This window comes from Schistocerca cancellata, chromosome 1 (assembly GCF_023864275.1).
Source record: "Schistocerca cancellata isolate TAMUIC-IGC-003103 chromosome 1, iqSchCanc2.1, whole genome shotgun sequence".
Taxonomy (NCBI): domain Eukaryota; kingdom Metazoa; phylum Arthropoda; class Insecta; order Orthoptera; family Acrididae; genus Schistocerca; species Schistocerca cancellata.
Window position 1 is genome coordinate 777,073,695 of NC_064626.1, and position 22,838 is coordinate 777,096,532.

A 22,838-nucleotide genomic window follows, 5' to 3' on the forward strand; every position below is an offset into this window, starting at 1 on the left:
AGATGATGAAGGGGCTGCTCCTTTGCAGCTGATTCTTTGGGGTTGTGGGAGTATTAGGGATTGTGAAGATACGGTTTGGGAAATCTGCAGATTAGGTTTTGGAGGATGGTACCTTCAGCATACTGGGCAGTGGAATTTTTCTCATTCCTGGTATGCTGTTCATAGATGGCCAGGCTAAATGGGAATAATATTTGGATGTGGAAGCTGTGACAACTGTTGAAATGCATGTGCTGTTAGTGGTTAGTGGGTTTATGGATGGAGTCGTCATAGAGGTGGTCAACAATCAGAAAGGCGATATATTGGGCAGTGGAGGACCTTTACTCCTAAATTAAGTATATTATACTAGAACTTTCGTTACCATATTGGTAAATGTTAAAATTGGCAAAGGTGTAGTACAGAAGTGATATAATTGTGGTACCTAACAAGGGGAAAAATAAATAAGATGGACAAATAGCCCAGGTGAATAAAAAAGTTCAACAAAAGAAATTTAGTGATATTAAATATTGAAAGTAGTAGTTTTTGAAAATGCAGTAAATGAATGTGTAAAAACATTAAGTTTTTTCATAAGATGACATATATTGCAAAAATAAAGTGGATGTGAAAAAGTGTGGAAAGCATACCAGAAGAAGGGAAATATTATTCGAACGTAAGATATGCTACAGCATTTGGGAATAGACAGACTCTAGAAGAAGCAGAGTTTGTTGAATTGGCAAAGGTAGATAGAAATATGTAAAATGATTTTTCAAATGTTGTGGATATATAGATATGAAAAGTTTAGCATAAGACAGAGGTAAAAAGTGTTGTCAGTGAATGTCTTCTGCTTCCTCTCTGTCCCCTTATTGAAGGAATATGTTCAGTTACTTATATTTGAGGAGGAAGTAGTTGTAGGTATGTTATAAATGAATTTTCACATATTGTCAGTAGGTTGATTTAAAAGTTTGCATATTCAAGTAATTTTATGTAGTTACTTTTCTTAACTTACCTCCTTGTAGTTTGTTAAACAAACACTGCATTTACTTTATTCTCTTACTGTCTGCATTACATAAATGAGTTTACTGTTACAGTATAGTGATTTAGAATAAAACATTTCCTGATGACAGCATTGTTATATTTTTAGTTTCCAACATAGAAAACAAAGTTAGTGATACTGTTAAAAAAGGCAGCTGGAATAAGAGCTCCTGACATGCACACAGTTAATACAGATGATGTGATGTATAACTGTGTTGTGTTCGTACATACACTTCATCAGATTTTTGAACAGCATTAAATTATTTCTAAAGTAAATTTTTATTTCTCTTCTTGTACAAAAGCAGACAAAAGAAAAAAAATCTGTTAAGAGACTGTACTTAACTCTGAAATTAAAGGCAGATTACTGCAAATGTGGTCTAGTGTGTTGCTGTTACAGTTCTTGAATAATAAATGATAATGTACTAATTTCAGTATTTTTGTATGTAATAAGCTGTGTATTCTATTATAAGTTTTAATTACATTGCTACCAGAGTTGAAATGTGTGGACTCAAAAAATTTTTTAATTTTTTTTCCCTACCCACAGGAATGCTAGTAGGAGTTTTTGATGGTCATGGTGGACCATCTTGTGCTCAGGTTGTTGCCAAACGACTTCTTCATTATATAGCTGCTTGTCTACTTCCACCAGATGATCTACAGAGGTACCTACAGTCACTGGGGAATGATGAATGTATCAAATTATTAGAAGACTATAATGATAAAGTAGTGTTAACAGAAGAATTGAGTGAATTATACAAAAACAGTTTTTTAACTTTTGTTAAAGAGCTTTCTAGCACAAAAACATCTCATATGGATTTTCATATGAAAGAAGCCATGGAAAGAGCTTTTTTGAGACTAGATGAAGATATATCTCGTGAAGCATTACAGGATCAGAGTGGCAGGATTAATATAGAAACATTAACAGTTGCCATGTCTGGAGCAGTTGCATGTGTAGCTCATATAGATGGACCACATTTGCATATAGCAAGTGCTGGTGACTGTGTTGGTGTCATAGGTGTGTTAAATGATGGTGGTACATGGGTAGCTAAGAAGTTGACTACAGAACATAATTCTGATAACAGAAGTGAAGTTGAGAGGATACTGAAAGAGCACCCACCAAATGAAAGAGATACTGTCATAAAAATGGAACGACTCTTAGGCCAGTTAGCTCCTCTGAGAGCTCTGGGTGATTTCAGATACAAATGGAGCAGGGATATTCTCAATCATATTGTCAAACCATACTTTGGAGAAAATTCTTTAGCTCCTCATTATTACACTCCACCGTATCTCACAGCTTGTCCAGATGTCACTCATTATCGGCTTACACCAAGAGACAAATTTCTTGTTATTGCTTCAGACGGACTTTGGGATTTAGTGTCACCATTGCAAGTTGTGAGACTTGTAGGTGAACATATGAGTGGCAAAGTGACTTTAAGTCCCTTTCGGTTACCTAGAAAAAATATGCGTATATCTGAAATAAATAAAATGTTACTTCAGCGTAAGGAAGGCCTGAAGAAAAAACCTATTGATACAAATGCTGCTACTCATTTACTTAGAAATGCTTTAGGTGGAACTGAATATGGTATTGATCACGGTAAACTTTCACAACTACTTAGCATGCCAGAAGGAATTGTGAGGTTATTTCGTGACGACATCACAATCTCAGTAATTTACTTTGATTCTGAATATCTGAGGCACTGCCCTCCATGAAACTGGGTATCTTTATATGCAAGTGACGGTGACCGCAGGTACTTTAAAACAAAATAAATAGCTCCGTGTAATTATGTATGTAACATTATATATATATATTTATTTATTTTCTGTTAGATGAGGCATTTACTGATTTAATTTATACAATGTACAGATCAAAGTGTTATAGCAATACAATATAAATATCTCATTACCAAAGTTTAGTACTTTAACTTACATCTTTCATAATATACAAGCTTCTGACAAGCATGTTGAAGTGTCTTTCTGATATCAGCACAATGAGCGGCTACATCACGATATTGAGTCGTACGAAATAAAATTATTTCTTTCAAAAATACTCTAATTTATGCCGTGTGGAACAGTATGTATTGGCATTACTGGCTCTGTGGTACTTTTAACAGTCTTACACAATTTAAATGGACAAGCAGGTAACATGCATACAAATTTATTTACTGTCATTCCTGTGGTTTTACACACTGCTCTTTCCTTGTCAGCAATATTACTGTAAAACAACTAAACAACAAAAATTATCACCCTTGTGGAATATTGATTCCTGGCAACATGTAAGAGTGAATTCTGCTCTAATAACAAGAGCAGTAAAAACTTACATTAAAGCTGAGATGAACGGAAGCAGAGATGGAGATGTACAACACCCCACTCTTAAAGCAATTTATATACTGAATCTATTAGCCATATGACTGTACAAGTTTTTATTCCGTGAATGGAGTCATACAACATTAAAGTTACACGTAAATAAACATAAAAACATTCACACACTAAAGAACATGGTTTGCTATATTTCAGCTCACACTTAGATCTTTGTTATGTACATCACAATATAAGACAAAAATTGCCTAAAAGGGTTAAATGAAAGACCGGTATAAAATATCCATAAAAATTAACTTTTAGGAAGTGGACATAAAAAAATGAAACTGAAGTTAAACACATGAAATTTTCTGTATTTATTACAGCAAGTTCGCTCTAACCTGGAATTCATCATTGATGCAGTTTTGTGGATTCCTCTTCTCTCCCAGGAAAGGAAGAAAATATCAGTATCTCTTTACATCCTTTCTAGAATTTTAAGTTAAGTATTTTTAGGCAGAAGTAAAATGCAACAAATATTAACTAACTCTTCTGGTCATGTTCCGGTTTCATTCAGACTGAAACCTCTTGCTTTAATCAGAGGGAGAACATGCCTGTTACGGCTCTACACATGCTAAATGCTCTTATTTACCAAAATAATTTCCACACATGGGCACGAAGTGATGTTTCAAATTCAACAGTATATAGTTTTGGTGGCACTGCCTCCTTGCCCTTCCATTCTACTGTAACTATGCATTGTTCAGTACAAGAATATCACACACAGACAATTCACTCTTGCTTTGCAACAGCTTTTTACAAGCATGCAAAAAAATAGAGTTCAAGGAGACCGTGATTCATAAAATATAAACATCTTGAAATAGCCAGATGAAGACTGAAAGCTGCAGTTAACCTTCCTGGCCAAAATCTTCCTTAAACTTCTCAAGTTTTGCCATATCCTCTTCATTTAGTGTTGGTTTGGATGTTGCTAAAGACCGAAGCATGTCATTCTACATGACAAATGGCAACATGGAAAGAAAAGAAGAGAAAATCATTTACACTCATGTAGACAAAAAAGTACAAAATATGATACTCTAACTAATAACAAACTTTTCACATAAGCGCATTAAACTTCATGGCAATTCTGGAAACAAATTGGGTCTAGTGAAGCAGGGGATACAACCCGTCGGCTTTGAACAATGACGTCATACATTAGTCAGAGATAGTAATGTCTTCACTTCGAGGCATAGATAATAAAACTGTTCTGTGTTCCGGAGAAGCGCTGTCATTGTACATTAAAATAATTATTCACAATGATATTGAAGTAATTTGGAGTATTAGTTTGTTATTGTAGAACAATTCTTAGTGTCTTATTTTCGTTTATAGGAATGGATTTGTCTGTTTGTGGGTACGTAATTTTCGTTACTGTCTGTCTAGGCGAGCTTCGGTTATTCCTCGATATTTCCATGTGGTAAGTTCACTTTTCCATTTGCTTCTTTCACGGTATTTCACTATTTTTTTATTTCACTGTTTTATTCCACCAATATGTGTATTTTCGTGTTGTGAAGTACGTAATAGAAATTTCTCAGCTGTCGATCTTCTTTCGTTTCCCAGCACTAACATCAGTATGACATTTTCAAATGTGTACTTGCTATATAACAGGCGAAAACCCCGATACAACTAAAATTTGTATCCCGTCCTTCACTTCTCCTTTACACTGACACTATATATGTCAATTGGCGAGCAAGATACAAATGTTGCGTAAAACTATATTGCTCAAGTAACGAATGGGATACTATTAGCGTCCAAGGCAACAAGAAAACTGTACCCCATAGTGAAGTACGGGATACAAATTGTACATGTATCGTCTTCTTGTATGCGTGTAGTTCAACTGAGGTACAAGTTGCAAATGTAACGTACGTCTATTTCCACCTTTTCGTTACTAGTGTACATATATAGAGGTCAACGAAAGTCTGGCATACATACATTACATACGTAGGTCCTTCTGTCATCAGTAGCACTGATATGTACGTAAGAAAAGACTGTTACTAATAGCGGAGGTGAAATAAAAAACACATCTACAATTTGTATCACGTGCTCCATTTAGGATTTACTGAAGCGGAGGATACATCGTTCAAGTGAAGAACAGGACAGTGATGCTAGTGAAAACGAAGAAATCGACTTACGACAAACTCGTATTCCGTACTGTAACTAAGCAACATACTTCGAATGGGCTTTTAATTTTTGTATCCGGTGTTTCATTTACGGTTTAGTGAAGCAGGGGATATATAGTTCCAGTGAACAACAGGACAGCAATGGTAGCTGAAACTAAGAAATCGACGTACGCTGAACTTGTATCCCGTACTGCACTTGAGCAATACAGTTCGGAAGAGTTTTGAGATACAACTGACATACATGTAACGTGATGTATTCTTTGCAAGTAATATATTTCATTCATTTCTTTCCATTGTATTTTGAGGAGAAATACTAAGATACAAACATGCGATATCGTTAACGTGAAAATACTACTGGCCCTTATATATGTGAAGTACAGTTTTTCACTCTTGCATTCCTTTGTTTCTGAACATTCTTCTCAGCTCTTTCATCTTTGTAATACATGCTCTCTGACCAATACTGACGTCATTGGTCAAAGCCGACGGGTTGTATCCTCTGCTAAACTAGACCCAACAAATTGAATTGTGCTGCCCTCTTTTGACTGAGTCACTGAGCCTGCAAACAATGTAATGTTAGTGTTAACTATTTCCTAGGAGTATGGCTACCAGGTTAAACACTAAGTCCTGACTGCATAACTTGAGCAGTGTATTAACTGTCTACAGCTGCTGTTGTCTCAAACCTGGTTGTTATACCTGCAAAACAAATAGTTACTTGTGGCAATTGCGTACATTAACACAAAGCTCTAACTGCTCGTATTTTTTATTATCTGCCAGAACATCTATTCTAAAACAATTTATTTACATGAAGAAATAACTTAGTTTCTGAATAGAATTTCAATTGGGTTTAGTTCTAACATTTTATTGTTTCCATTGAATTAGTCTACGATTTGTCTTTATTCTGAAGTTTATATTCACGAATGCTAAGACAGTGAGGGGGGGGGGGGGTCGCATGCAGAGACAAACAGCAACATTGTAATGAATGACATGTACAGTAACTATGTCTATCAGTATAGAGGAGTAGTGTTTTACAGTGGATAGCGTTTTGGCTTACCATCCACAAGGTCGAGCATTCAATTATGGGTTGAGATTGGAGTGCGTTTTCTACAAAACATTTGCACTTACATACTATGAACATGGAAATGGAAATTGATTGTTTTCACTGGATAGCTTTTAAACAAGCCTTTTGCACACTGTGGACGAAAATTGTTTCACATCACTGCATCTACTAGATTTCAAACCTGTTTTCTGTGTACCCTCCTCCAATGGTCCCATCGCAAGAGCGACATTCAGGTCCATTACATTTCATTCCGGCCTTATGTCAATCGGGCTAGCAACATGTTTTGCAAGTAATTTTCAAACTCTGTTACCATTTGTGTTTATCATCACCATTCAAACCACTAATTAATCCTTTCAACACTGAGTCTGATAAGTGCATGCTGTGTTTAGTAAGTATCGCCATGGGAAAGAGTGCAATGCGAAAATGAACATTCACAGTTAGAATGTCGGGATGAACCATGCAGAAACAAAATCTTTAAGAGAAGGTGATTCGCGTTAGGTGGAACAGTCCACTGCGACTAATGATGTGTGTATTCTAAATGTGCTGTTCACCAGACAGAATTAGTTGCTAGAGGAGTAACGCGCCCATGACCGACTCTATATACATTTGTACACATATCTTATTTTCTTCTTGTTATATTTTAAAAGAATGTGGTAGATGTATGGCATACACAAATGATGAATACGTGGATACGCTTCTCGTCGTTGATGCATGTAATAACTGGTCTGGTGTCGTTGCTCATGAATATGCTGCTAGATATCCTGGTGGAATTCATCCAGATAAAAATGTGTTTACTCATCTGAAGCTTCGCCTTCATGAGACCGGTTCTCTCCTTCCACCATCTCGTGACACAGGTCGTCCATGGACTCACTCTACTCCAGCTACTGAGATCATACACCAAGACTCCTATGGAAGTACGTGTAGCATAGCGAGGCAGTTGCGTGTCTCGCAATGCACTGTCGTTGACATGCTGCACAAGCAGGGTCTGTTATTCTTTAACGCAACACCTGCGTCCTATGGACCGCCATCTGCAGATGAAATTCTTTGAATGGTTCCAACAACAACAAGAAACCAATGCTGACTTCATAAACACTGTCAGATGAAGCAGTGTTTACTCGTGAGGGTGTCTTCAATATGCACAAAGCCCACCATTCATGTTAACCCACGACCATGGATGTCAGGTTCGCTTTGGTATCAACGTCTGGGCCAGAAAATTGGGAGACAGGAGTTTGGATCCCTGATCGGTTGACTGCATGAAGGTATTGAGCATTCCTCAAACTATTTGCCTAACGCACTGGAATTCACGTTCGGCATAGGTTACAATTTCAATATGATGGTGCATCTTCACACTTTGGAATTAATGTGCGACGGTATTTTGAAACATTTTCAGGGAAATGTCTTGGTCCAGTTGTATGGTGTATGCGTTCACTTGACCTAAATCCCCCAGATTTACTTCTGTCATGACACTTGAAGGAGCAAGTGATTTCTACTCCGCCTATACATGTGGAAGAACAGATAGCGCGAGTTCATGCTGCTCTTGCATTGGTGGATGCAGCTATGTTGCGAAGAGTCCAGAGCTGTATGATCCAAAGGATTGTGCAATGTTTGGACGTGCAGGGCTGTCACTTTGATAATCTGCTCTGAGGACAATAAATTCTTTTTTAAACGCATTGTGATCATTAACATAGAAATTATTATTGTCAGTGGTTGCCAATATCTTACATTTGAGAGGAAGTACTGCATGTAGATAAATGACTAGTAGATGTTGAGTTATTCAACTGTGCAATCATCTTTAGCATCTAGAAACTGATGCTGTTTTTGTAGTTATTCTGTCCTATGACTGTTTGTGTGTTTGTTTCAACTGTCTATTTCTCACGTGTGTGACCATGTTCCTGCTATGTTCGCCATCACAAAACACTGTACTATGTAAATGTTGGATACATGTGGCTTAAGAAACAGTATTGTACAGAAAAATGAAATTGGCAAACAAAAATTGAACCCTTGACCTCCTGCATGCTAAGCAAAACGCTATCCACCGTACCAACTGCACAGCGCTAATACTACATCCTGTCAGATGTAGTTACTGTATTTGTGATTACAGTACTGCCAGATTGCCAATCTTTAATGTCCATTTACTGTTGGAAATATGAGCAGGATAAAATTTTGTGAGACACATTTCTGTATCGCTAGTGTGTGAGGAAGTGCGCTGCAAAGTGCTTGGATTTTTCTTCATCCTGTATACATTATATGTAAAATTTTGTTTACTTAGAAGTGGCTGATAACAAAAATCTGTTCTGTTCATCTTAGTATTTATGAATTTGTTGTATATAACTTTTTACCTCCCCACAAAATGACTAACCTCCTGCCATTTTCACTCATATCTGCACTAGTAACCTGCAAAGAACAATTAGTAGGTGATGCCAACTTCCTTCAAATCCTTCACAATTATTAAAAATGGCAAACTATACCTATAGTATTTTTGCTTTCAAAGCTCTTCCACAGTCCACAAATATGATGATGCACTTCATTTTCTGGAACAGCCATGAAATTATTCTCAAGCCCAGCATTTCCTCTTCATTGCCATCAATACACAATTTTAGCACAGCCCTATTCTGCTCTCGTCATGTGATGGTCCTGTTCAAATGAAACGATCAAATTTTTCTCATGTGCTGCTTGGTGTTTCAGGCCACACCTCCATTTATAAATCTGCAAATTGGTCAATTCCACAGAGGTCCATGGCTGCTGTTGTCCTTGAACTCTCATGAATCAAGATGTCACGAGTTAGGAGAAATGCATTGAGAAGTTCTCTGGTGTCTTGAGTCTTACTGTCATTTCCTATTCCTAGTTGTTACCTTTTCCGTGTATACAGATGAAACAATATTAATTAAATGTTACTCTCAGTCAAATAATCAACTGTTTTATTTAAAATAGCACAGCTAACTCTGAAGAATGTTGTGATGTTTTGGTTGTTTTTTCTATTTTTTTCCCATGACCTGTGGCAAACAATTGTTTTATAACCACTTGGCACTGACTTCAGTGACATGTTCAGGGCAACAAAAGAAACAAGCGATCATTGTCTTGAAAGCACTTTGTGAACAAATGTTTTGGTTCATCTTGGAATGCAGAAGTTGACTGCTGCTTTGTTTCCAACTCATTTGTAAATATCTACATTTAGTTCTGTGTTAGTGTCATTTTCTCACGTAAATTTTTTTTATTATTTCCTCACCCCAATTCACAGAAGCTTCCCCCCCCCCCCCCCCCCCCCCCGCCCCTTAGCTTTGGCCAGGAAAGATCTTTTACACAGTTAAATGTTACTATAAATCACATGATGATCCACTTCTCTCCTGTTGCGGACGGCACTGATAGTTTCTGGAACAACACTTCATTCATGTTTTGTCCTTGTCTTTTAGGGAGAAAACTTGATAGATACGAAAGTTTATTACAAATGTTACACTTATAAACTAGGAAAGTCCCCATTTTGTGGCTAATTGCAAGCAGAGAAACACACATTATGCCTAAGTCTATTTCCCAAAAAGTTCTTTCACCACCAGTCCAACAGGGCCAGGAAGTCAGCAGACTGATACTAATTTCCATATCTGCTATAATGGAAGAAATGTGTGTTCAATAATATGAACAATTTTTTTCTGCTGGGGAAATACTGATGGATAAAGTGCACAGCACAAAGTATATCAGAGCAGAAACAGCATTTCATATCGATCTGCTCTATTGCGAGGGTAATCCCAAAAGTAAGTTTTCCTACTTTTTTGTAAGTACATTGATCTGTTTATTTCTACATTAGTTTACAGCTTGAACATTTAGCTATTTTTAGACTAATCACCATTTCTGTCGATGCATTTTTGTAGACGCTGTGGCAGTTTTTGTATGCCCATGTCATACCAGCTTGCCGCCATGCTGTTCAGAAAGTTATGAAACTCTTCTTTCACCTTGTCGTTGGAGCTGAATCGCTTTCCGGCCAAATGGTCTTTTAACCTAGGTTTTAACCTAGGAAACAGGTGATAGTCACTGGGTGTCAAGTCAGGACTATAGGGTGGGTGATTACGTTCCACTGAAATTGTTGCAGGAGAGCAACGGTTTGCCGAGCGATGTGTGGGCGAGTGTTGTCATGGAAAATGTGTACACCCTTGCCCAACATTCCTCTTCTCCGGTTCTGAATTGCCAGTTTGAGTTTTTTCAGAGTCTCACAGTACCTGTTAGCATTAATTGTGGTCCCAGCGATTCAGCTCCGACAACGAGGTGAAAGAAGAGGTTCATAACTTTCTGAACAGCATGGTGGCGAGCTGGGATGACATGAGCATACAAAAACTGCCATGCATCGACAGAAATGGTGATTATGTCGAAAAATAGCTAAATGTGCAAGCTGTAAATAGATGTAAACCATTGCAGGAATAAACAGGTCTATGTGCTTATAAAAAAAAATAGGAGACCTTACTTTTGGGATTACCCTCGTACATTAAGAATTAATTAATAGATCAGTTTTACAGGCACTCCAAGGAAATATGACTGCCATAGTCAGACAAGTCTGTGCACACAACTTCAAAATCACTGTGATCGACAACATCCTACATACAATCTCAACTTAAAAAAAGATTTCGAATACAAGACTTACTGTACCTCAAAAATATGGAAGGAATCAATTTACAAGGTTGTAAATAACTATTTACTCAACCATGGATTCAGGATGACTAATTTATTGGTAAGATAAAACAACAGAAGAAAATTTTTTTTATTGTCAAAGAAAGTTCAGTTCTTTTCACTATGTAAGCTTCAAATTTCCAAATAAAAATTAGTCTGCGGACAGGAAGTTAGTTTTGTTACAAGTAATACATTTTATCAACTAATGGAAAAATGCTGCTACCTGAGTACAAAGAAAGGTGAATATGTTTCTGTTTAAAAGATTGACTAAAAAGTGGGGGTACCACCTTCCTCAGCACCTTGCTATTTTTAACATGCAGCTCACCTTTCAGTTCCATAAGTTTCCCTGCCTGTAACACAATCACACCCACCAATCCATCGTTGTAAATTGCTCATAACCATTCACTCCCACTGCCCATTCTCTTTCTCACTCGTTAAACCCAACCCCCCTCCCCCCTTGCCTCTCGGCCTGTCCCCCTCCTCCTCTTCCACTACTACTACTCTCCTCTCTCTCATTGCTACTGTCTCATTCATTTGTCCGCAGCTAGTGGTCTAGGGGCTAGCATTGCTGCCTCTGGATCACTGCCTCTGGATCATAGGGTCCCGGATTCAATTTCCGGCTGAGTCGGGGATTTTCTCTGCCCGGGGACTGGGTGTTTGTGTTGTCCTCATCATATCATCATTTCTGAGAGCGACGAGATTGGATTATGAAAAGAAAAAGGACTATGTAAAAATTGGGACTTTCTACGGGCACTGATGACCGCGCAGTTGAGTGCCCCACAAACCAAACATCATCATCATCATCATCATCTCATTCATTCATTCTCATTGTTGCTGTCTCTTCTCACTGTCACTATTCTCTCTTCCCCATTGTCACTGTCATAGAGACTGTCTCCCATCATCACTGACTCTCACCCACTGCCAAGGTCTCCTCCGCTCTTTCCATAACACAACCACTGTCTACTATCTTCCAGTATTTATTACTTTTCTGCCTCTTTTCCACTGCCACTGTTTCCTCCCTTCAGCATAAAAAAGCATGAATATTGAGGGGTAACATATCACTTACTCCCTCTGTCTCTTTAACCAACAAAAGGTAGTCATGACCCTGAGCAAGCATCTTGTGATTTTAGTACGTAAGGGTTCGTTTTGGACCGCATATTGTGCGGGAAATTTTCTTTTTCTTTTGTGCATGTCGTGAGACTGAAGATGGATGCAGCCTATGGCAGTTAGACCATAAATATGTCACACCACTTTGGAGATTCGCTACGGAAGGTAGTGATCCTTATGTCACTTGTCAAGAAAAACTCAAAGATAACATACAAGTGAAAATGGCAAGACTACTATGTATTATGTACCTTGTTAAAGTCTTATGCTGTAACATGGAATGTACGTAACGAAGGTGAAATATATGTGTGATAAAAGCAACAGCAAGTGAATTTATATTATAGTGACAGGTGTTTAAGATTTCCAGCTGGCATGGATTTTGTATCCTCAAGATATAGCAACATGGTCCTATCATATAGTTAATACAGATAAGTTAATGGTCACCCCAACACCTTGTTTACAGGGTGCGGAGCCATGGTGACCCTTGAAAAAGGTGAGACAGGTAACAAAGCACATTAAAAAATGTGCGACAAATTTTTAAACAGATATGGCAAAAAAGAATTGTTTGCATTTTTGATAATTCCCTACCAAAATGGCCAGTTAAGACCATAAATAATTTCTCTATTATGATCCTGGATTGGGTATGGCCATTTTCTTCCTTCATACAAATTTATTAAAATATGCAGGTACACTGGTAATTCAGTATTGATAATCGTAATTCCCAAACAAAATCTACATGACATTTTATACATATATAATGGAAAGAGAGCACAAAATATTTTTAGATTATTTTCTTTGGAATCTTAGCAAAAAATGAAGTAAATCACACTAGGTTTTATTTTCTCAAAATTTTTCTAAATGGCTTCCACCTCCCTTTCTTTCACTCTTTCTTCTACTTTCATGATTTGTGCAGCCTCTATCATATCCTGGACTAGTTTTAATGTCTTTAAATCATTTTTTCCAGTGCTTTCTTCAGTTTACCTGTTGTTCTTGTGCTTCCTTAGATACTAGGTGGTCTTTTTTTCTTTTCTTTCACAGCCGCTGCCTGTCAACAGTTTTTTTTCATCTTTTTAATATCCTCTTAAAGATGCCTTTGTTTCGTTCCTCTTTTCGTGTTTCTTCCTTATAAGCAGTATAATTTGCATGTGCTTGCTGTCCACACCTTATGAGCTGTTAGTCAATGGGCACAAAAAATAAATGAAAGTATTGTCCCAAAGTATCTCTCAGTCAAAACACTGTTCGAAAATCTTTTGGTCATTGTTACCCTCTCCGCTCTTTATGTGTGCTTCGAAATGTAATATCTTCTCCCTCTTTCTGCATTTCCATGGAACAATGTAAGAGAAGCCTTAATAAGTTCTGAAACATTTCGATATTTTCACTGTATGGGTGAAGAACCTCTTTTGTGAGGTGCTGCTGCCAATACTTGTCAATACCTTTGTTATCAAAAGCTGGGTCATCTTTTTCAAATTGCATATAACCATCAACTCTTCCAATAAGTAATCTTGCCAGAGGTCAAATGGTATCATTTTTGCAACTTTTAACAAGTCATTGCAACTTCTGCTCTTTGCCCTTTCTTTGGGATCTAAAAACATTAAACTTTTTGTCATGTCTTTTCCATCATACATTTGCAACCTGTCATGTAATGCTTTTGGGCATTCTTTAGAAACCACATTTGTCATGTCCTTCCAATTTACTAAGCTCCTCAGTTACTTGCCCACCAACAATTAGCTGTTCAAGAGGAAACAGATTATCAAATGTAAAGAGGTCATTATGAAGAATTTCAGAAATACTCTCAATTTTTGTCAAAACAGAAACCAGAAAATGAGTCAGAAACGTTTTCAGTATGTTTTCTATTTCTGTTTGCAACTTGTGCTTGGCTTTGAAAATGTTTTGTGAATGAACATCGTGAAGAGTTCTGCAAATGAAATTATGAAATAAAGTTCTGCTTTCATTGATAGTTTACTTATGTGAAATTGAAATAATGCAAAACTAATTTTACATATCAGACCAGGTTTTACATGCCCAAAAGGTTTGCATGTTCTTCAATACTACAACATGGGGTTCCCAGAACCCTTCAGATGATAATGGAGCACTTTACAAGGCATTTCTCTTCGTTAAGTCACTTTATGTGCACAAGTCGGGTAATTTGGAACCTCTGTATCTCAGAAACAGCTAAAGATAAAAAGAAAATTTTCAAGGCTGTTTGAGATTGGGATCTTAGGAATATATTGTAAAAATATCATCCATTTGCTGAGCATAGCTGTCTTGGAATCGCAGCTCTGTTTTGGTATCCAAGAACCTTGTCTTTCGGATGTTTCTTCATGACTGATAAAGATTTCTGAAAATGGGAATATGGCATTTCTAGATAAGTGCCTAAAGAATTTACTGTTAATATTTGAGCAATTTTATGCAATCAGTTATATAGATATCTGCTGCTGACAGTGTTAAAATGGTGAAAGTGGAATGCCCCTCCCCAGCCTACTTCACGAATGCACTGGTTAATGAACATAACTATTAGGTTTCAGCGTCCTGCAATGTATACAGCCCACACCACCGGTTTATCTACCACCGGTTTATCTATCACCACCTGGTACTATTAACAAAGAATAACACTTAATATACTTTCCTAAGGAACACCATTCCTCTTGAATCAATCTGAATGGACAGAACCAAATATATACATTGAAGTACAAAATCAGCCATAGTAGATTTCTCAAAAGCAGTACTTGATTCTCTAGACAATGATATGCCAGAGCATATTCTTCATTCTTTCTAAGGTTTATGGCACTCTTGATCATAAATAACTTAAGAGTAATCAGGATTAAGAGGTGTAACTGCCTATGACCATACCTAACAGATAGGATACTAACACACATGTCAAATATGCCGAAACTCGCTAGGAAATTCTCAGGGTAACGTCCATATATTAAGAACAATACGGTTCCAACATTGCTACTCAAGGAGAAAAAATTATATACGCTAATGACAGCAATATTACAGTCACAGAGAAAGCAAACAAAACCAACAAGGAAGTTTACAAAAGGTAAATATGCAATAAAGTTACTTTGAAGATAAAGAAGACAAATGCCATGAATTTCAGTTTGAAGAGTGGAAATTGACACTGTTAAATATAAATACCGTATTTACTCGAATCTAAGCCGCACTTTTTTTCCGGTTTTTGTAATCCAAAAAACCGCCTGCGGCTTAGAATCGAGTGCAAAGTAAGCGGAAGTTCTGAAAAATGTTGGTAGGTGCCGCCACAACTAACTTCTGCCGTCGAATATATGTAGCGACTCACATGCATGTTTTGGCACAAAGATAAATACTGGCGCCAAAACCTCTGCGTCAGTAAATAAATAAATAAAAAAAAAAGGTGGAAGACGAAATTTTTTCTCCGCCCCGAGTTTCGACCACTGCATTTTCATACATTATCCAACGAAGTAAATACAAATTCCGTATTGTTCGTCTTCGAATGTAGCAACATTTCAATGTATTGTACAACGAAAATCCGACTGGCAAGACTGTTGGGGATGTTTGTCAATATGGCCAATTCTACATTCTGAATTTTTTCTACCTATGAGAAGAGATGGTTGCTAATAGGAACTTTTATGAATTGTGATTCACATGCAGTATTCTCTTCACCATAAGAATAATACGTATATAAACATTTTGCCATGTATTCATTCGTGTTTGCTGATATCTCATTTAAATCCTGTCTGCTTAATAAACTACGAAACTAGAGTGAGACAACAGCAAACGCCGAAGAATATACATATCATTTCATGTTTATATTCGTATTATTCTTATGCCTAATAGTGATACAGTCAGAAATGAAGCACGTCAATTGACTAGATTTTTAAATCTAAGATGACTAATTTCTGTGCAGAATGTTATGTACTAAAGACGTCTGCAAAGATTTTCAAACAGAGAAAAATTTTCGCTAAACTCTCGTTCAGAACATCTTCTATCATACGCAGTCTATTATTTGGTTCTTGTTGATCGTCAAAGAAAGCAGCAGTGTTAGTAACAACAAATAGCAGTCTCTTGCCATTGTTTCGCTAATGAGACGATTCCCCTCTTTTTCTTTTTTTAATTGTAAGCGGCGGTAGTGCGCACAAAAGCAAGCCACGACGCGAGCGGCGACAGGCCGTAAACACTGATTATCAGAATGCGACAAACAGTGCATTGACACAGTACAGTAATGCTTTTTCAGCTTAGAGTGACGTAAACACCTATAACAAAGAGAACGGCACTTATCAGATCAAAAAACAATAAGCAATCGATCCAAACCAGACGAAGCACGTGAAAAAGTTAGGGTACCCGTATAAATATGGACGGAGCGCCTGACGCATAACAATGGCTGCCTGGTAAAGCCTAACTGCCAAGCTTACTACGCGAACCAAACCACTGTAGCTGTATCGTCATTCATTCGACCTAAATTGTGTCTCATATTACAATGGACCAACTTTGTTTCGATTTGGAGGTGCGGCCTAAAACTTTACTCTCCCCTTGAATTTAGAGTCTCATATTTCAGGTGCGGCTTAGATTCGGGAATTTTTTTTTTTTCCTTGATTTCGAGTCTCGTTTTTCATGTGCGGCTTAGATTCGAGTGCGGCTTAGATTCGAGTAAATACGGTAGTACCTTTATACAATGTGTATCAAACACAAACTGATAGGCATAAATATTGATTCTCAGTTGAAGTTGTGTGGACACACAAAGGGACTTACAACGAACAATGTCATCAGCTGTTACGCCCCTACAGTGCTCAGTGTTTGACAGTCAGTGTCCTTAGCTAAGGAACTCTTTTCTGGTCAACAAATGCAAAAAATATGAATACATTTTTCAAACTACAGCAGAGTGCTGTAAGCATAACCAAAATAAATAAATAAATAAATACCAGCCTCAATGTAAAGGCCTGTTTTATGTACACCATGCGAGTATATTTACCAATTAGTACTACACATCAGAAATAATCTTGGTAATACTGCACAAATAGCTGTATCACATGATTATGGAATAACATACAGAGTGAACTATATTTATCAAGAAAGAATTAAAAAAAAATTAAACACAGTAATTTCTGTAACAGAATGAAATCGCACAAAAATTTTCCCAGGGTGACTAAAGAGAACAGTTAACTTAGGCATCGACTTCAGAAAATAAGTTACACATATTGGCCCATGCTAAGACCATTACGTAACCAGAGTGGCACTTTGTCAGTAGAGTGTGCATGTTCTGGACTTCTTACAGACATACTTCTGCTATCGTATGGGAAACAGTGCATCACTGTGTGAATGACATTTCATAAAAACTGGAAAGATACCCTAAGTTGCAGTACATTGGACAGTATGATTCCTGTGGGCAAAATGTCTAAATAACACACAGATTCATTATGAAATTCTGCAGTGTATGGATCAAATGCAATATTGTGTCCTGCCATAGTGGAATGATACTAATAATTTGACCAAGGCTGCACAGACATGAGGGATATTGATCAGGAAGTCCACATCTTGCACCCTGTGATTTCCATCTACTTGACAAGCTGAAAGAATATTGAGGAAAGGGGGGGGGGGTTTCCAATGATGAGGATGTTCACACAGCAATTTTCAAATGGTTCCGTGACCAAACAGCCCAAGCCCATTTCTATAGTCAAGGAACTGAACAACTGGTATAACATTTTAACCATTGTTTACAAAGACTTTGTGACTGTCATGTATTTCTGTCATTTTGAAGCGTAGGGAAGCATTCAATAGATGTTACTTGGACTGACACAATAATGTGCAACTTACTTTTTGAAGTCAGCCTTAAAAAATTGTTAACTGTTAAAATCAAACAATGGAAAATGCAGGAATGAATGTAACGATTATTATGAAAATAATAGTTGCTACTCACCATATAGCAGAGATGCTGAGTCGCAGATAGGCACAACAGAAAGACTGTCACAAAATAAGCTTTTGGCCAACAAGACCTTTGTCATCAGCAGCCAGAGACTGTGGTCGTGTGTGTGTGTGTGTGTGTGTGTGTGTGTGTGTGTGTGTGTGTGTGTGTGTCTGAAAAAGGCCTTGTTGGCTGAAAGCTTATTTTGTGACAGCTTTTCTCCTGTGCCTGCGACTCAGCATCTCTGCTATATGTAAATTAACTGTTAAGCGATACATTCTATGCAGTGGAGGATTGCTCATGTAACTACAACTAAATAATAACAAAACATCTGTCACTTCACAGTCACACTACGTCCTTTTTTTCTGGGAGTCCTTATTCCTACAACTCTACAATGTGTAATCCTTATCTTCTATCCAAGCTCAACATCTGATGCACAGACAGATGCTGACTCAAATTTTCAGACAAGCAAAATTGTGGTGCACAAAATGGAAACCAAACATTATCATTATACAATTCTGATAATAGCTCATAATGTAAAGAAATTGGTACTGAGAAATGAATGGACAGTATAGGACTAGCTTTTTACATAATTAAATAATTTATTAGCAAAAAAGGATTTTGCACTAGAGATAAAACGAATGATGTTGCTCTGCTTTAAAATAGACTGGCCTTGTGTTTAGGATGATACAGGTTCCTGTCTCCATGTTTTCCCTAAATTACTTCAGGCAATTGCTGGTATGGTTTCTACAAAAGGCTACACTATCCTATTGTTGTCAAACTAGACTTTTAAGTATGTAAATGCCTGTAGATAAGAATTATACTTTAATCTGTTTCTTCTTAAACTGTAATACCATGGTAAATTCAGTATCCTTGTAAAAATTTAACTACTACTACTACTACTGGGTCAAAATGTAAGTCTACAAGACTTACAAGTTACTCTAAATACAATTACTGCATCTGGGCAGGAAGAAACTCTTGCTTTCTTCTAGGAGCCAGGCTACTGCCCTTCTGACAAGACCTTGTTAAAGAGTTGCAACAAGAATATTTTTTGATTGGGAATTCAGAACAGAACATCACTACAAAGTAGAACTACTCGTGATTCAATACAGGGCCTCTCAACCACTGGAAGTAATGTAGGATAATTACTTTTCTATTATCTGCATTATGATGCAAGGCAATGAGATGAGAACATTTTATGATGTTACAGATATCTGTACACATCCTTCCATAAATTCTTCAGACCAACTCCTCATAGAGGCTGGAGTGGAAGCTCTGTTGAAACTTGAAATCTCTTTCCATTATCTATTCCTATCCTCTCAAATTATTTACCTATTCCCCAACATCATTCAATAGGTGGCTAGGTTATCTGATGATTGTCTGGATGTGAAAGTGGTTTGCAGAATGAGGTTTTTTGTTCCACTAGGAGACTGGTTATCTCATTAGCAGTGTTGAGGATCTGTTAATGGACCTATCAACAGTCAGGAGGATCATATTTGTGATGTGATCCATTCAATCCTGGAAGCTATCTTGGATCTTCAAATCTTGTTAAATGGCAGTGCACCATCCAGTTTCCTCTGTTGCACTCCAGTTTTCTTTAGAGGTATTAAGCAGATTAGAAGCTAGTTGGCCAAATGAATAATATTATCAAATTTGCCTTGAAAACTGGCTGATGAGAAAATGACATAGTTGCTACACTGAAATCAATCAATTTGAATTTTGAACAGAATTTCAAATTAAAAGAGCACAACGGTCATTGGAGACTTATTAAGAATTGTCAGTGGTGAATGCAACCAGCCACAAATACGCTAATTTTACATATATGGTGAATATAATTCACTCACTTTGTGCATTATGAATTTCATATTTTTCTTTATTATACAGATCACCCACGTAACATACAATGTGGTGCTACCTTTTCAAATATTCCTACACAGAACTGGAGCAGCCGAGCATTCACACAGCAAATAATGTGCTACTAACTAATCAAATATTCTTACTCAGTACAGGAGCAGATGAGACACTTCTGACGATTCTTTATTAGTTGACTTGGTTCAGGAACCGATCATACAAAGCCTGTACCAAAACACACACACACACACACACACACACACACACACACACACACACACACACACACACACCTACTTCTCACGTCTCTCAAAATCTATGAAATATCATAGTCGACACATACATCACACCTACTCCTAATTCCTCGCCACAGAGGTTATACCCCTGTGGAAGACTCAAGTGCAAGACCAGTCAAATGCACCTACCTAGTACATCCCACTCCAGTCACTGGAATATCCTATCCCATTAGAAGCAGGACTGCCTAAGAAAGCAGCCATAATGTATACCAGCTCTGCAGCAACTGCTCCACAGCATTTTAAGTGAACATGACTACCAACCAGCTGCCCACCCAAACGAATGGCAACTGCCAAACTGTGACAGTGGTGCAACACACTGTTGAGAACAACTTACTTTTCTTCAATGGCTGCTTCATAAACTGTGCCATCTGGATGCTTCACCCCAACACCACCTTCTCTTAATTAAATGGAAGCGAACTGCTCTTGCAACACATCATCTGATCTTGTAAACCTCCTAGACGCAATTTCCCTAGCCAATAACCTATGCCCCCCTCTTCACTGAACCCTTCTCTCTGCAATTTCCCTTTTCCTCAGTTATACCTTCATCTCCCAATCCACATCATTATGTCATATTTACAGCTGCCATGCCTGCACCAGAGTGAACTCTTCAGTGCCAAATCATTATCTTGTGCAACTGCTGCCTCTTGCTCCCAGCCATCAGCCACTCTCCCCCGCTCTCTTCTCCTCCTTTACTCTGCTAACCCACTCTATGAGCACAACCCCTGACCCCAGCTAAGATGCAGCGTTGGCAGCACAATATGGCTAGCTAACACACACACACACACTCTCTCTCTCTCTCTCTCTCTCTCTCTCTCTGTGTTTTGTGTGTGAAAAGGGGAGGAAGAGGTGGGGAAGGGGGCACGCATTCTCTCGTCTGAAAGCTCAGCAAAATTGTATCTTTTTTATATTCCTATCAATGACTCAATGCTTTGACTATACAGTGAGTTGTTACCCTTGCAATTATTTATTATCCAATATGATCTTCAGCTATAAGCATCCATATTGCTAATGCACATTTTCTAGTATCATCTCATCACCTTTGATTAGAATGTATTTTCTTATAGCTTGGAACAAAGCATTCCCAGTCTTTATTACATCTTACACTTCAACCTCTTCCCTAATACACTTGTGTTTCCTTCCCTTCCTAGTAATACCCAATGAGCATTCCTCCACTGCTCTTAGGGTGACCCTTTGTTTTTGAACCACTTGCGCATTAGAAGTTCGTATCCCACTGCCATTGTCATTGTCATTCTGGAAATGACTACCACACAAAGGTTTCCTCAGAAAAAGAAAGATTAAGAAGTGTCTGGGTATCACAACAGGAGAAAAGTGGAGCAAGGTAAAACTTGATAGCCCAAAAAAGCAGAATATGTACCCGTGTTCTGTGCAGAATGAGCTGGGGCACTGCTGCGGAGCACAAACACCTGGGACAGTTTCCCCATAACCTCATCAGAGATTTTCATAGTATGTGGCGGTGACACTTTGCTCCTAATGGGCGTAATCTGTTAGCACCACACCATGGCAGCCCACAAAGCACTCAACATCTCCTTGCCTGCCCAGGGTTGGGTCTTAGCCTTTTACGGTAGTGGTGCATTTGCGTATTTCCACTTTGTTTTAGGGTAATGGTGATTCACCCCACATTTATCCCTGGTGATTAGGTGGCTAATGAAGTCTTTTGGACTAACCTGAAACAACTGAGATATTTCCACTGCTGCCCTTATTTGGTGGGATTTTTGAATGGGTATAAGCAGTTGCAGAACCCAGAGGATGGCAACATTTGTCATTCTAAATGTCATGCAAGATGTTTAAAACTGATCCATGACTGACTTTCACTTATTCCACTATCCCTTTGATTGTGATATTCTGTTCTTTGAGCACAAGAGCCACCACTTCTCTTGCAATTCCCGGTGCTTAACAGAGATATGGACTGTAACTTAGTGTTTCATTATTCAGATGTGTTTAATCTTGTTGAAAGCATCAGTGCCACCTAGTAGCAGTGTTATGATGGTGCATTGTTGGTGTTCAACCAGTTCAGTATGGATGTTCAATTTTGTTCCCCGTCAAAAGCAGAAAACGAATTGCAGCACAATACTTCAGTTTATGAATGGGCTACACCATTTTGTTTGGCTTATATGAGGGCATGATATGGTACTGTGGTATGGGGATTTCAATGTGTGCCACAATATGAACCTGCAAACAAGCAAGAAACTATTTTTTGACGTAATAATTACAATTTATGACTGTCCCTTGTATAATTTTCTTTTCAGTATATTGTGATATATTATTTAGTCATCTTATTACTGATTTTAACATCTATTTTCATGCCATACAATATCAGCTGTAAAATGAAGGTTGTTTAGATAAATTCCGTTAATCCATATTCCTTCTTCATTTAATATATGAAAACTACTTCTAGGACTGCTGAGACTAGTTTTAGTGGTAAAGTATTTCTTTTACCGATTCCTCATTCTCACTATCTTGTTGAATTCTAATGGAAGCTATAACACTGGCAAGTACAATCTTCAGTATAT

At 37.7% G+C, this 22,838-nt stretch overlaps 2 protein-coding genes across 3 annotated transcripts in view; one reads left to right on the top strand and one right to left on the bottom strand.

Moving 5' to 3' along the window:
* The window catches only part of LOC126187352 (pyruvate dehydrogenase [acetyl-transferring]-phosphatase 1, mitochondrial), a 31,046-nt gene extending 27,279 nt beyond the window's left edge, over positions 1-3,767 (top strand). Inside the window, exon 3 of the mRNA XM_049928380.1 lies at positions 1,553-3,767. Coding sequence (XP_049784337.1) covers positions 1,553-2,715 — 1,163 coding nt within the window. The 3' untranslated portion in view covers positions 2,716-3,767. The remainder of the gene's footprint in view (positions 1-1,552) is intronic.
* Positions 3,765-22,838, bottom strand: part of LOC126187358 (vacuolar protein sorting-associated protein 4) — a 166,972-nt gene continuing 147,898 nt past the window's right edge. For both annotated transcript variants that reach the window (XM_049928401.1, XM_049928393.1), the window contains exon 9: positions 3,765-4,304. In XM_049928401.1, coding sequence (XP_049784358.1) covers positions 4,203-4,304 — 102 coding nt within the window. In that variant the 3' untranslated portion in view covers positions 3,765-4,202. The remainder of the gene's footprint in view (positions 4,305-22,838) is intronic.